The sequence below is a fragment of the Mchenga conophoros genome, linkage group LG20 (genome assembly GCF_057382185.1).
Source record: "Mchenga conophoros isolate Kocher_MC1m ecotype Shallow Benthic linkage group LG20, M_conophoros_male_GT1.1, whole genome shotgun sequence".
Taxonomy (NCBI): Eukaryota; Metazoa; Chordata; class Actinopteri; order Cichliformes; family Cichlidae; genus Mchenga; species Mchenga conophoros.
Window position 1 is genome coordinate 20,171,327 of NC_140545.1, and position 14,129 is coordinate 20,185,455.

General features: G+C 38.0%; 1 protein-coding gene across 1 annotated transcript; it reads right to left on the reverse strand.

Moving 5' to 3' along the window:
• Positions 1-347: 347 nt before the first annotated feature.
• mfsd2al2 (major facilitator superfamily domain containing 2a-like 2) lies at positions 348-13,699 on the reverse strand. The gene is made up of 14 exons (XM_085259975.1): positions 13,598-13,699; positions 12,851-12,970; positions 12,654-12,778; positions 12,436-12,562; positions 11,638-11,716; positions 11,396-11,547; positions 8,978-9,068; positions 8,415-8,536; positions 8,212-8,295; positions 8,006-8,089; positions 7,823-7,935; positions 7,441-7,584; positions 7,182-7,349; positions 348-3,854 (listed from the first exon to the last, which is right to left on the reverse strand). The coding sequence occupies exons 1-14, from the start codon at positions 13,697-13,699 to the stop codon at positions 3,482-3,484; spliced, it is 1,884 nt and encodes a 627-aa protein (XP_085116101.1). The 3' UTR covers positions 348-3,481.
• Between the last annotated feature and the right edge of the window lie 430 nt (positions 13,700-14,129).

Below are 14,129 nucleotides of genomic sequence, written 5' to 3' on the forward strand. Positions count from 1 at the left end.
AAGTTTTAAGGTCTTACCCCCGGGACATATCCCAATTAGGAAAGGTCTCATTTGAGATGACCATGCGGGATTTGGATTATTAAAAAATCAATCTAAAGTAGTATTAGGTTATCTTGGAGGGGTCATGTTACTTGAACACTTTTCAGTATAAATGTATAGGCTCGTGCAGAGATCAGATCTTGGAGGAAATGCGTTGCAAGAACTGACACAGTGAAAAATCAAATCACTTTTAAGAGTGGATTCTTTGCATTTCAGGCCCCTTCGTGCATTGTATTTTATAACAGCTAATCAAAACTCAGATGAAATTAATCAGACATATTGCAGTTGAAACTTGAATACCTCTACATTTTCTACAATAAGGGAACTGATACTGGCACTGGTATCAAAAACTCTTGTTAATATCCACCCATCTAAGTAACTGCTGTCACTTATTGCAACTCTGAACCTTTTTTTTCAGCTTTTACATCTATTTCACATCTATTTTATATCTATTGTGTTCCTACAAATTTGGAAACGATTATCATACACAGAGCAGCAAAGTCAAAAACAACTAGGTTCAGTATTGAAACTGTAAATCTGTGGTTGGGATAGGTGTTTACAGCCTGCATGACACTGTTTGTAATCTGGAACATTGTTAAAAACTTGAATGACTGTTTCATTTCCCATGTTCTGCACCCCACCTGACTTCTTTGTTGTTTCTTTATCGTGATGGGATGAGCTACAGAATGCCTGCACATATGCACCATGTTTCGCAACAAAGTGAACGCAACACTGTTACATGTTCAACACATGAACCTACTGACATTAGCACCGTAACATCCTGTTATTTCAGATGAGGATGGAAAATGAATTGATGTGACTTTTATTTGTGATGGCTGAGGATTTGCAGTATTGTTTTGTTTTTGTTTTTTACTATATGGAAGCAAAAGAACTGGTTCTCCAGGCTCTCCAGGCTCTCCAGGCTGCCATGTCACTCATTTTCAATCCAGTCCTGAGCATTTTTTGTTTGTTTGTTTTGTTTTGTTTTGTTAAGCCTATTAACACTGACCTATGAATCATATAAGCATAAAAATACACCTAAGTCAAGGGATGAAACAGTCTTTTGTCTACACATAACAGGCAACATTAAATTGTATATTTAGGGACTTTGTTACTAGCAATCTGTTGCAAAAACACATAATTACTAGTTATTTCCTCAGTTAAATGTATGAAAAATGCCAACGATAACACAGTTTGACAGGTATAAAATAATTTTTTTGCACCACTAAAGTGATTCCCAAAGCGTTATTAGCCAAAATCTTGGCATATCTGGACAACATGTACAGTGTCCTCAAAGTGGAGGATAAATAAAGAAGTGTCAGGTCTAAGAAACTATCCACAACAGATGAACAGTATCTGAAAGTCATGTTTCTAGAGAAAAACCTCCTCACAACTGCTTTGATCACTAGCAGATTGCTGTGGTCAGCCACAGTTTGCATAGAACACTCTGGCTTGACTGCAAACACTCGTCAAATTTAATAAATGATGGCACAAATAAGTGATTATGGACATAATGTATTTATATGAAATTCAGGAACAGGAAATCTGCTGACCTTGGTCCAACTTAAAGAACAGACACTGACAACATGAGTATACTATCACAACTTTACAGATTTATATTATGACCTGTAGAAATTTTTTTATTTAGTTTTAAATTGTGAACTGTTGTCTATTACTGCACTGTTTTTTTATTGCGCTTCATAAAGTGTTGAAAACTGTGTATAAGACATAAAAAAGCTCTAACTCTCACCTTCTCTCTGCTCATCACAGCAGTGTCCTGCAGGATATTTCACATACATTACAGCTTAACACTATATATACTTTGAATTCAATTAACCAAGTGTCATGCTTCTTATATACATCACATCACAGTTGCTGAAAGAACTTCCTCTAAGGTTATACCTGTGCATCCTTGCACCTCCGCTGACCCTTTTCTATTCTCGTACTCTCTACTGAATATTTATTTTTGGAGATGAGAAATCTTTCACGATGCTTCACTGAGAATGACTTTTAGGTCACAGGCAGGAGGACAGAGGGGAGATGAAATGAGGTGGCACAAAGTAGAAAATTAAAGAAACCTATATATGACCTTTGCCTGTACTTTTCCTTTACGTAAGTTATGTGTAATCATTTTTAGCTCTATATAATATTTTAATATTTTTTGTGTTTACACTCACTCTTTCAAATAGATGCAAGTAAAACACAGCAGAAAATAAATAAAATCAAAGACTAGCGGTCCTTTTGCTCTATTTTCACCTATAAAGCAGGAGTAGGGCAGGCGGAGGTTTACCCTGGTGCAGGTGTGCCGCGGCGGTCAGTGGAAGAATCCGCGAGTTTCTCTGTGAATTTCCCATTACGTCTTTGCGCACTCGGTGCTTGCTTGGAAGTTTAGGGGGTTTTTTTCGCTGTAAAAATAAGTTTTCTTCCCACGCACACCGGACGCTAATGTTTTTGACACTTTTTATGGAATCAAACTTAAAGTAAGGTCAGTACTTCCATGCTTTAAACGCTGCACGCTCATACTCTCTCCCGCACTCGATATAATATCCACTGTTGATCTGCAGACAGCTGTTGTCACAAACGTAGCACTTGCTTATGTCACTGTCATGAGACATTCTCGCAAAAAAAAATCACGGTTTTAGTAACGCAGTAACGCAGCGTTCCTACAGGAAAGTAACGGTAATCTAATTACCATTTTTGCAATAGTAATCCCTTACTTTACTCATTACTTGAAAAAAGTAATCGGATTACAGTAACGTGTTACTGCCCATCTCTGGTTAGGAGTGATGGCACCATAACACTAATGCCATAACCTGATTTGTGTGACACATTTCTGCTAAAGAACATCTGCTGCCTAACTGAGACTAACTATTGTCTCACAATAGTTGAAATGTGCAATTCCCTGGTATTCCTATTCCTATTTATCGCTATTATATACTCTGTGTTTATATGTGTCTCTGTATTTATATATGTGTATATGTGTATATATGGTATATTTCTATTTCTGCTTAGATTCTTTTGCAGCTTCTGTTGGTGCTGTGCTACTGGAAACAGAATTTCCAGGAGGAACCGAACCGAGGGATTAATAAAGCTTTATCTAATCTAATCTAACCTAATGCTATTTGTCTATGCTAAATATAATGCTAAAACAGGTCAGATTGATACCCTAACATAAAGACATGACCTGTTAAAACAATTTTTCCACTCAGTGTGTGCAAAGAGTTTGCAGGGACTAAGCTTGTGTTCTGCAAAGATTTCTTGGCTGGGTCTTCTGTAACTCTCTATTAGTTTCTTAGCTATGCATTTTCTAGATTATGCCGATCCAATGATATGCTAAGATAAGTGAACCAACTCCCTGCTGAAGCATCAAATTACAAAGTACAGACATGAAGGCTGTATCATGTTTAAAACAGGCTAAAACAGTTGCTGTGGGATGTACTCCTCAAACCCATGACACCTTGGCTCTCACATGCGACCTGTTAGAGGCAGACTCGCAATGATTCTCAGGAACATTTATGCCCAGTTTGGCCCATCCTGAGCACTGGTGAGGGCTTTGTTCATGACATCGAGGACTTACAATTAACCGATCTGCTTTATGCCTGCTGCCATTTCCAAAAGATCTGTTGGAAACATTTGAACAAACAGACTTGACTGAATTTTTTTTCTCCTGACTGTAACAGTGTGGTAAGTTCTCAAATTTTAATGTGTTTGAGTCATAATGTGATGTTGATGTGACTCCAGCGTGGGCCTGCTGCAGGATTGTTGGCAGCTCTGTGTTTTCTCTTCGCTCTGAAGATGATGATGTAACTTCTGAGCTGGATAAAGAATAAAAAATACAAAATAAATAATAAATGTATTATCATTAATATCCATCTTTCATTTTAAAAGTGGTATGTTTAAGTCCTGCAAGGACTATTGTAAGGCTATCTGTTAAAGCATGTAGCAAATGATTCTATTCTGCTGCAGAGAATGATCTCCTTTGATTTACTTTTGCTCACTATGTTGAAGGTTTATGGAAAACTTTTTTGGAACAATGACATCTGGGCATACTCATGGAAAAAGAGCTGGAAGTAAATATGGAATAATGACTCCAGCAAGATGCCCATACACTTTAGAGGTGCTGTTGGGCACGCTTGGGTCAGATTACTTTGTGTTCCGTGGCTACTTTGTAACCAGTTAATGAACACAAGTTGCCTGACATTTTAATGAGCGATGTAATCCCTGGCGTTACAAAAACCATTTAAACAAATCTGATAAATAAAGATAATAATACCACACCTTATACTGCAGATGGGTGAACAAAATGTGTTCTTACAATGTAATCACATAATCTCCAACAATTTAACTAAAATCTCATTTCACATCTTTCTAAATGTAATCCCGTTCAACTGTTTGTTAACACAACTCAACTCACATGGCAGATTTCTGTTGTTATTCATTCTAGTATGTTGTTGGCCACCTTTTTTCACTATTTTGTAGTTCAAGTTTTAAGCTTTAATCCACAAACAAAACCAGACCTTCACTCTTATTCTTTTATGTTCAAAATCCATATTGATCCAAGTCTGTGTGACAATGCTATTTACATTCAAAGAGTTTATAAATTTGCTTACACATTCTTTGATATTGTAGATGCTGACATATTGAGCAGCTGAAGTGAATAACTGAGAATTTACAATCTGTCTTGATAGTTTACTGAACTCTTCATCCATATAATAATAGCAAGCATGATGACGCTGTTAAAAAGATCATTTGGGGGTCAGTTGTATGTTTATAAATTTTACATTTATTGTGCAAAAATATTTAGCTTTACTATTACTAAAGACTACTTAAAGAAATAATGAGAAAAGGTTCAGGCCATCTTGACAAAGGTGGTCATACCAAGCATAGTCTTTTGAGCTTGTTAGAGTTGTACAAATACCATATTGTACTTGCACACATTTCAATAATTCACTCTAGCTATTTCCAGTTCTCTAAGCAACATATAGAGAGTTCAACAATCCCTTGAATTAAATATTGAATTTGCCTGTCCTTCTGGCCAATCCATATGGGCAGAGTCTCAATGCTTTATATTAAAATGAACTCTCTTTAGTGATTTCACTCAACAAAGTCAGTTTATTGCGTTATACTTTTTAAAATTACAATTATCCTTTGAGATTTTATCTTTTTGTGTTTTTCATAAATCCCAAACTTTTTGTTTGTTTGAAGCTTAGCATATCAGTTTCCCTGTTTCTGGTCTTTGTGCTATTCTGAGCACAGCGACTCCCTCTGTACCATCTCGTGCTCAGAGAGTAACCTGTTAAAAATCTTCTCAAGAAACTCTTTGGAAAATAACTTAACTTATAACTTATTAACACCAAGACTTGACTTGATCTTAAATCTGTGAGTGTGAACTTGCTGTGAACATGCTATAACAGACAACTATGAACTCAGTATTTAAGGTTTTACCTCAACCTTAATGGCTAAAAGTCTATTTTTCTCTCTTTTCTTTTTGATATCTCTTTTGCAGCTAAATTATTTCACGTTTCTAACTTTTTGCTGGGATTTCATTTTTTACTTTTAATTTTTTTAATGTATTTGTTCATTATATTGTACATGAAGTGGCTGAAAATTATTTACATCTAAATATGTATATATGTAATGAGGTTGATCATGTGTCTGGCTAAACATTTATGATTTTATCAGCTATGTTGGGTATCTAAGTTGATTGTTCTACTTGTCAAATATACGTCAAAAATAATATTGCCTGATGAAGAAAAAAGGGATCTTTCCAAGTTAAACTGTGTGGGAGTCTGTTTGCAATGCTGGATCTGTTTGTCCTTCTCCTACGCATCTGTCTTACAAAATAGATGTGCGAAGAGTCTTTTTTTCCTGAGATTTCTGCCATGAAATCAGTTAAGATGTTGTGATACAATGAGCTGAAACTAAAGCTTCAAAGGTTCATCAAAATGAGCAACTGTGAACTGTATATAAAAGCCAATGAAGAAGTGCCTTAAGCATATGCAGTTGTATGGTGTGGTGTTGCTTGTTTCTTAAACAGTCACTCTTCACATCTGGTTTAAAAAACACCAAAAAAAACCCCACAAAACTAAACAGTGGTGGACTTCACAAACCAGCAGTTGATATCTCAGTGGTTTGGTCCATCTTGTATAACAAATTCCAGTACTGCAAACAACTTGAAACATCTCCAGTCATTTACTTGGGATGTTATTTAGAAGCATTAAAATTAATTTAATTAAATAATCTTTAATTTTAATGGTCATCACAACATAAACAATGTCATGGTCTTGGGTTTTGAACCCAGAGGTTTCAGTTTGTGAACTTTGAATGTTTGCATATTATTTTAATGTTCTATTTGGTTCTTAGTTTGTTCTTGTCCAAATTCTTGAGCCTTAGTTCCTTGTTTCAGCCGAGTTTTGCTATCAATATCCCTTTTAGGGTTTATTCTGTTTAGTCTTTGGTTATTTGTGTAGTTGCCCATTTGTGTCTCATTGTGTCAAGTTTGTCTCTGTTTAGTTACTTTGTGCTATGATTTCATAGTCATTTGACTTCGGTGTCGTGTTTTAGTTTAATTCTCTCATGTCTTGTTATTTTGATTTAGTTCAGCTGTGTCTTCCAGCTGTTTCCTCTCCTCCTCACCCCCTGTCTGTCTTCTTTGTCCCTTGTTACATTGACCTTCAGTGCTGTGTGTTATCCTGCTCTGTGTTCCTCGTGGTTTCTGTATATCTTGATCGTATTCCCTGGTTGGTGCTTTGTTATTTAGAATAGCCGACATTAAAGGCTCACTTTAGGATTGACCCCTGTGTACCCCGTGCATCTGGGTCTGCAATCTGCCTCCTACACAGCTAATCCTGACAAATGTCAAATCACTAGTCAAACGTGATTTTGCCCAACAATTACATTTTAGAAAGATTTTTGTCCTCTGAAAGTTATATTTCTACCGCCATCTTTGCTGTTGTAGGGTTCTCCCATGATTTCAGTTTTACTCCTCTCTGTGTGTCTTGTGCATAGTGCTTCTGTTTATAGGCAATCTATGTGAGCAACTCTTTTAATGCTGTTGTTTTCACTTCTTAATTTGATGCTTTTTCTAATGATATAAATCTCCATTGTAGCTGTTTCAAAGATGACATGTCTGAGCCTCTTACTGGATTTGTTCCCGGAGCTGCAAGCTTTGCCTCTCGTTAATTGGGTAGAAGTGAAAAAACACCATCCCTATCAGCAAAAGTGTGATGGGAACTGGCGAGAACAGTACGATCAGAGCAGTCGCCACTGTGTCACCATGGTTACAAGCACCTGCTTCATAGCCCACAAACCTGCAGACGAGGAGAGCACATAATGTGACAGACCAAGTGATGTACCCACGTAACAAAACACAAGAAGTGAGTGGACTGGAGTCTGACTCACTGTAATGTCATGGTTGAGAGTCCAGCAGACAGCCCTCCTGTCAGTTTACTGCAGAAGGCATAGCAGGAAAAAAACAGAGGCTCTAGGTCCTTACAGGACGGGTGTCTCACAGCAAAGTCATCCACCACGTCTGGGAGCATTGACCTGCAGCACACACACAACAAGTTGACATATCACATGTCAAAACCACATGTCAGTTTTAATGGAGAGTTCTGGCTGGTCAGCAAAGCACATCGTTTCTGGAATAGTCATCACTGGCCAGGGTTGAGTACAGACTATGAATGATTCATGTGCACCGCATTCATCTCTGACACTGATTAGATCTGACAGGGGGCCTTGGAAAGGACCTCAAACTTTGTGTTCAGGCTGGGAGCTGACTCACCAGGGTAGCAGGAATATGGTTGCCACACTGAATCCCATCAGAACGCACATACTCATGAAGACCAGCAGGTTACTGGGAACACAGGCAACTATAATCACTGCTGGGATGAAGAGCTGGGAGAGACAAAAACGAGGATTCAAGGTGTGGAACATTTCTCTTATCATCAAGTTTCAGAGGTCTTACCGACAATCCGATGAAAACGGTGGACTTTTTCCCAATTCTCAGAAGAATTATTTGCCACACAGGAACTGCTACAGAGGCAGAAACCTGTGGAAATGTTGACTGAATTTCTATTTTGAACTCAAATCATATCTAAACTGGCCAGAAAGCTACTGAACCATGCAGCAGAGCAGGGTGTGAAAGAGTCTGTTAAGTTAGCTGCACCTTACCAGTAAAACCAGCAGGAGGTGCTGGAACTGGGCTCCCAGCCCAGCAGCATGACTGCAAAACAGCGCAAAGTTACCCAAGGACATCTGAGATCAAAACAGATGGTAAGAAAAAAAAGGACAAATTGTTTCACATGTGACTTTGAAGTGAATAAAAACAGAATTAAGAAGGAGAAACCATATGCAGAAATGATTACAAGTTGAACCTGAAAGGCAAATGTACTAAACACAAAGCCCAGCACCAGCCTTTGGTAAGGAACGTGGCACGTGAGCATCTTCAGCGAGCTCAAATAGGAAGGTCGTACTTTATCTTCAGAGCAGCGAGAGGCTGGGAATATAACATATGAGAGAAAAGAGTGAAATATCAGACTCGTGATTTTACTCTGTTTGTGGAGTAAAATCTTTGGCTAATTTTACATTTTGATTAAGTCCTCAGCTACACCTGTCCATGCCATGCATATATCAAACTAAATCACTTTGACTCAGCATAATTATGTTTTCATTTAACAAAAAAATGTTCACTTCAGAGGTTCAAAGGTTTGTCTATACGTATAGTTTAAGCTTTGACAAGTTTATTATTCTGTTCACAAACGGTGCCGAAGCAAAAGAAAATGAAAACATTTTTTTTATCCTACTCGACAAATAAAGGTTTGAAATATTTGTTACCAGATCCTCATGATAAAATGATCGCCTCTGCAAAGCTGTTCAACAAGAACAAAAAAAATTTTATTTATTGTGTTTGAACGCTGACTGTCTCTGAATGACTCACCCTGCTTCTCCTTCACCCCGAGGAACAAAATCAGGCTGCAGAGGAAAAACAAGGCACCCATGATCATAGCTGAGGTCAGGAAAGCCTTTTGCTGGGGGGCAAAATGCACACATGAAATCATAACTTTTAAACAAAGCATGTTATTCTGTCTACAAAGTCTAGAGGCTTAAAAACAGAAGTTTTTCCACTGTAAATAATTGTTTTATAGCATTATAAATAAACACAAAAAGCACAATGGTGTTTCTACAGGGAGCACGTGAAATACACAAATCAGCTTGCGGCTGTAGATGTCGATCTCATTCACATAAAATCCAAAAAAAAAAAAGCAAACTACGTAAAGATATAGACTCACTGGCTTTTGTTAGGGACACCTGCTCAACGTCTTATTAATGCAAATAATCAGCTGGCATTTACATGGCAGAAGCTCAGTATATTAAGGAATGTAGACACGATCAAGACGCCCTGCTGAAGTTAAAACTGAGCATCAGAATTGAGAAGAACAATGAATTTAAGTGACTCAAATATGTTATGGTTATTAGTGCCAGACAGGCTTGTCTGAGTATTTCAGAAACTGATTTGGATTTTTCCACACAATCATCTATAGGTTTTTCTGAAGAATTATCCAAAAAGAGAAAATATTCAGTTAGCAGCAGTTCTCCAGGTGAAATGACCTTGTTGATGTCAGAGGACAGGGAAAATGGCCAGACTGTTTTCACCTAACAGGAAGGCAACGGTAATTTAAGAAACCACTTGTTTCAACCAATGCGTAATAGCATCTCTGAACACACAGCATGTCGAATCATGAAACAGAAGACTTACATTTAAATTTAATTTAATCAATTTTCCAAAAACTTACTCTAACCATTAATCAAGATGTCACTCTACATGTAATGGATTCAGTTATGAGGATTTGCAATGAAAGTGAGCACCCACAATGTGCCCATATATCTCCATAATATCAAATCAAATCACCAAATCACTTTTTATTGTCACATCACATGTGCAGGCACACTGGCACAGCACATGCGAGTGAAATTCTTGTGTGCGAGCCCCACAAGCAACAGAGATGTGCAAACACAACAACACAAACGAGCAAAATACAAGAATGGCCAACCTGAAACTAATAAATATATGTACAATATATAATAGTGTATGCATTTCTGGATGTGTATACATAATATGAGTAATGTGAGTTCACCTCAGACACACAGAAACCCCACAACAATGGTGTATACATCAAGCAAAGAGCAGTAAATTACAGGGTAACAAGATATCCCTGAAACTATGTGAGCACAAAAAGAAAAAAAGCTTCTGCTCTACTAATGAAATGTGAGTCCTATGAAAGGGTGAACAATTTTTATTTTACATTAAAGGGGACCTAATATGCTCATTTACAGCTATATATTTTATTCTATATATTTTATTTTATTCTTACTGAGCTAGACTGTATATACTGGATGGGTGTGGCCACCATGACACCATCAGCTGTTTTGCTAAGTCTCATTTTTGAAACCTCAAGCTGGGAGTTTCTTCTGTTGCTGATGCACATCTAACTGACACTGCGGGGTTTTTAGGTTAACGACTTATCAATGAAAAGTTCTGACATCCACACTGCTTCATGACTCTTTGGGACACTACCAAAAGCAATCATTTACAAAATTAGCATCACATTGTATTCGCTAAGCCTTAAAACCAGCAACTGAGGTAGCTTTAAGGCTTTCCTAAGTAAATTCACCAGGAAAGAGTTTACTGATGTCACAGTTAAAGAATCCTTTGCCTTTTTTTTTTATTTTTTTTTTACAGTTTTATAAAATCAAACTTTTTATATCTGGCAAGCGGCACCTTATGACAGACTTGACATCAAATGGACAACTGTCAGCTTGCTGTCACAAGCTGACAGTTGTCCACCTTTTTTTGTAACCTGGTACGTTGTGCTGCTGCTGGATTGGAGACACGAGTGTACGATTATTTCAGTGTTTACTGGTATTTCAGTGATAATCAGTACAGAAGCTCAGAGAGTTGCAGGTAATAAAGAGGATGACGCAACAGTTTGAAAAGATGAGACATTGTGGAAAAAACTTTGCTTCCAGGTTAGCTTCTTCTCCTCCTATACCAACACCTATTGTTCAGGAATACCGTAGCACCGAGAATGCTGCGCCATAACGGCAATCGTGAGAGGAGGCTGTGTGATGATGACATAATCAGATTGGCTAGTTTGTAAAGATCGGTCAGCAATGGGAGGGGCTTCCACAGAGCTAAAAGTAGAAAAAACTGGTGTAGATAAAACAGTTGGTGTCTAGATCAATCTGAAGCCTGAACGTGCTTTTATATATGCTTGGCCATGTTTAATATGAAAATCCAAATATAACAGGAAATAAAGAAGAGTGTATTTGCCCCCCCCCCCCGAGAGTAGCATACTGTCTGTTGAAAGGAAGCAGTCTGTGGTGAAGACGTGCTTTGAGGTGTTTCATGGTCCTGGCAGGCCTCCTGCTTCTCTGTATTGTACACAGCCACAACTTGTCCCTGAATTACTGATGCCAGCAGCATTGCCACCATCTCCACACTCATTCCTGGCCAAATAAGTAAAGAAACTCAAAACACTTTGCATTTAGTTTGGGGTCTGATGAGGTTTCTGAATGTAAATGAGTCAATATTCTTACTGTAGGCTGTGGCAGAGTCCCTGTCTCTCTGATCTCCTCCCAGAAACATATTCAGTGATAGGTAGGGGACGTTGTAGCACTGTTGACAGGAAGAAAAATGTGATGCCAAATGACACTTCACCATTGGTGTGAAACTCAGTAGCCATGGTGACATTGCTTGGAGCAAAAATAACAGTAGGATCAGAGTACTATGAATTTCAGTCACCAGAAAGATGACCAAAGAGCTAACAAGCGTTCTGAGCTAAAATTCAGAATTCTCTTTTATTTTTTTGCCTGCGTGTTATCCCACCTAATGTTTATCTTGCTTGAGCTGCTAAGCGCTAACAAGAGGACTCTAATTAGCTAGTCCAAATGTCTTTTCAAACTTTATGCCGTCCAACGTATCTGTGTGCGATTTAAAAAAGGGTATTGTATCTTGTCAGACTGTGCCATGTTGTCTGAGTCGGCCCAAATAAAAACAACAAAAAAAACAAAAAAATTATGTCTCATTTGACTAAATTCCTGTTACCCCGACACCTTCCTCCTCCTCTTTCTTGCCTCTTTTGCCTGCATATCTGGTGGGAGGGACTAAGATGTGAGAAGAGGAATCCAGGATGTGCAATATCAAAAATGAGAAGGGGGAAAGGCGTGGTATCATGACCTCACTAATCATACAGTCTATGCTATAGGTGTTGTTTGGTAACGAGTATATCGTGTTCTTTTTATGTAGGATCTTGATTTTCAAACAGCAAGCTGAACTTTTACCTATGAAATGTGACAAATGAAAGTGATTGTGCCTGCGAACATCCAACAACTTACAGTCATGAGGGACTCGAATAGGCAAGCCGCTGTGAGGAACCACAACACGCTGACAGACATCGAGCCTCGTGGCACAAACCACAGAAGCAGATAGGACAAGATGCCAAATGGAGTGGAAATAACCATCCTGTGAGATAAAGATTGATGGCTAAGCACAGTGCTGCACCAGGAATCTAAATTCAAAGTGAAATGCGTGTTAAATGTGTGGCTCAACCAACCATGGAGTGAGTTTGCCAATGGGCGTCCAGTTACTGCGGCTCACAAGATATCCAACCAGAGGGTCAGTCACAGCATCCCAGGCCCGACTCACAAATAAAATCATGGAAACATAGAAGGCCTCCATCTGTGATATTTTACCCACTTAAAATTAGAAGCAGTATAGAACATTATATTGTGGAAAGTACTGAACTTTTACCTTTACAACATCCAGAAGGAAAATTTGCAAGGAAATACCAATAGCTACTGAAGTAATCAGATGTGGGACCCCACCCACAGCATAACACAGCTTGCAGGCCAGAGGAATACCACCTGAGTCCTGTGAAAACCAGAGAGAGGATGGAGGAAAATCCTGAATGTGGTTAGTTCAAATAGTTCATTTGGCTCATGTACAGTCTCTCCTCCACGGAGGGAGTGTCAAACAAAACTAAAATAAATTCAGAAATATCAGTTGTCTTATTTTCAGTTATTAATTAGATTATAATCCATGTAACGTAACAAAAGCACTATTTAACAAGGGTGCTAGTTTGTTACATTTTTGACTCATGCAAGGGTTCATTTTTTTTATGAAAACAAGAATATTTTGAAGCACCTTGTGTAATTTTTTTGTGTTTTCTTGTATCCGTGTTTGTTTTATTTTTCTTCAATTTCTTAAAAATGTTGTTGAAAAAAATAAAAATAGAGTAGGAAACACAAAGTTTACTTTGACACCGGTGTTGAAAGTAATACAGTAGCTAGCTGCCACTGATTTCAAGTGAAAGCTTGTTTGAGAGGACAAAACTAACATATTTAATTGAGAACAAGCTTCTGCAGCAAACATTAAATCATAATATTCAAGGGAAAATTGTAATGCTATCACTATTACAGATAATTTTTAAAAAAAAGAAAGAAATGAAGGGTTTGAATGTGAATGTAAACTCTACGAATAAAGAGAAATGGTCCTTACCCCCTGCTGATCTTTCCTGCACGAGTTCCTGCTTGTGTTTTGCTTGAATAAAATCCTTTTAAATGTCTGGAAGTGCTCTGAAAAACTTTTAAGGCAATTCATTGTTAACACTTGAGTATCACTGGACATGTAATGCTTTCCCTGCACACACAGGTGAATGCCACCCGTTTGAAACCAGATTCTGGTTCAACAACTCTTTTGTGTTTTGAAGAGGGGTATTCTTATTCAGTACAGCTGCTCAGACTTAACAATAAATGAGGTGGCTCAACAGTAAAGCATAAGAACTACCAGTGCTGCAGATCTGTTTGAAACAGCAAACTTGTGGAACACGTTTTAAAAATATTAAAATTAAAATGACAGAACTGTATTTCCACAGCTGCAGTGAGAGTTTCTCTGACTCTGGAAAAAGGCCACCGCTTTCACCACATTGTCAGTAACTGCAGTATACTTCTGTACTGATGTGCTGTATTGGAGTGAGGTAGTGTGGGTGGCTGTGACCTCTTGTGGAGCTTCAGTGAAATGCAGGTAAGAT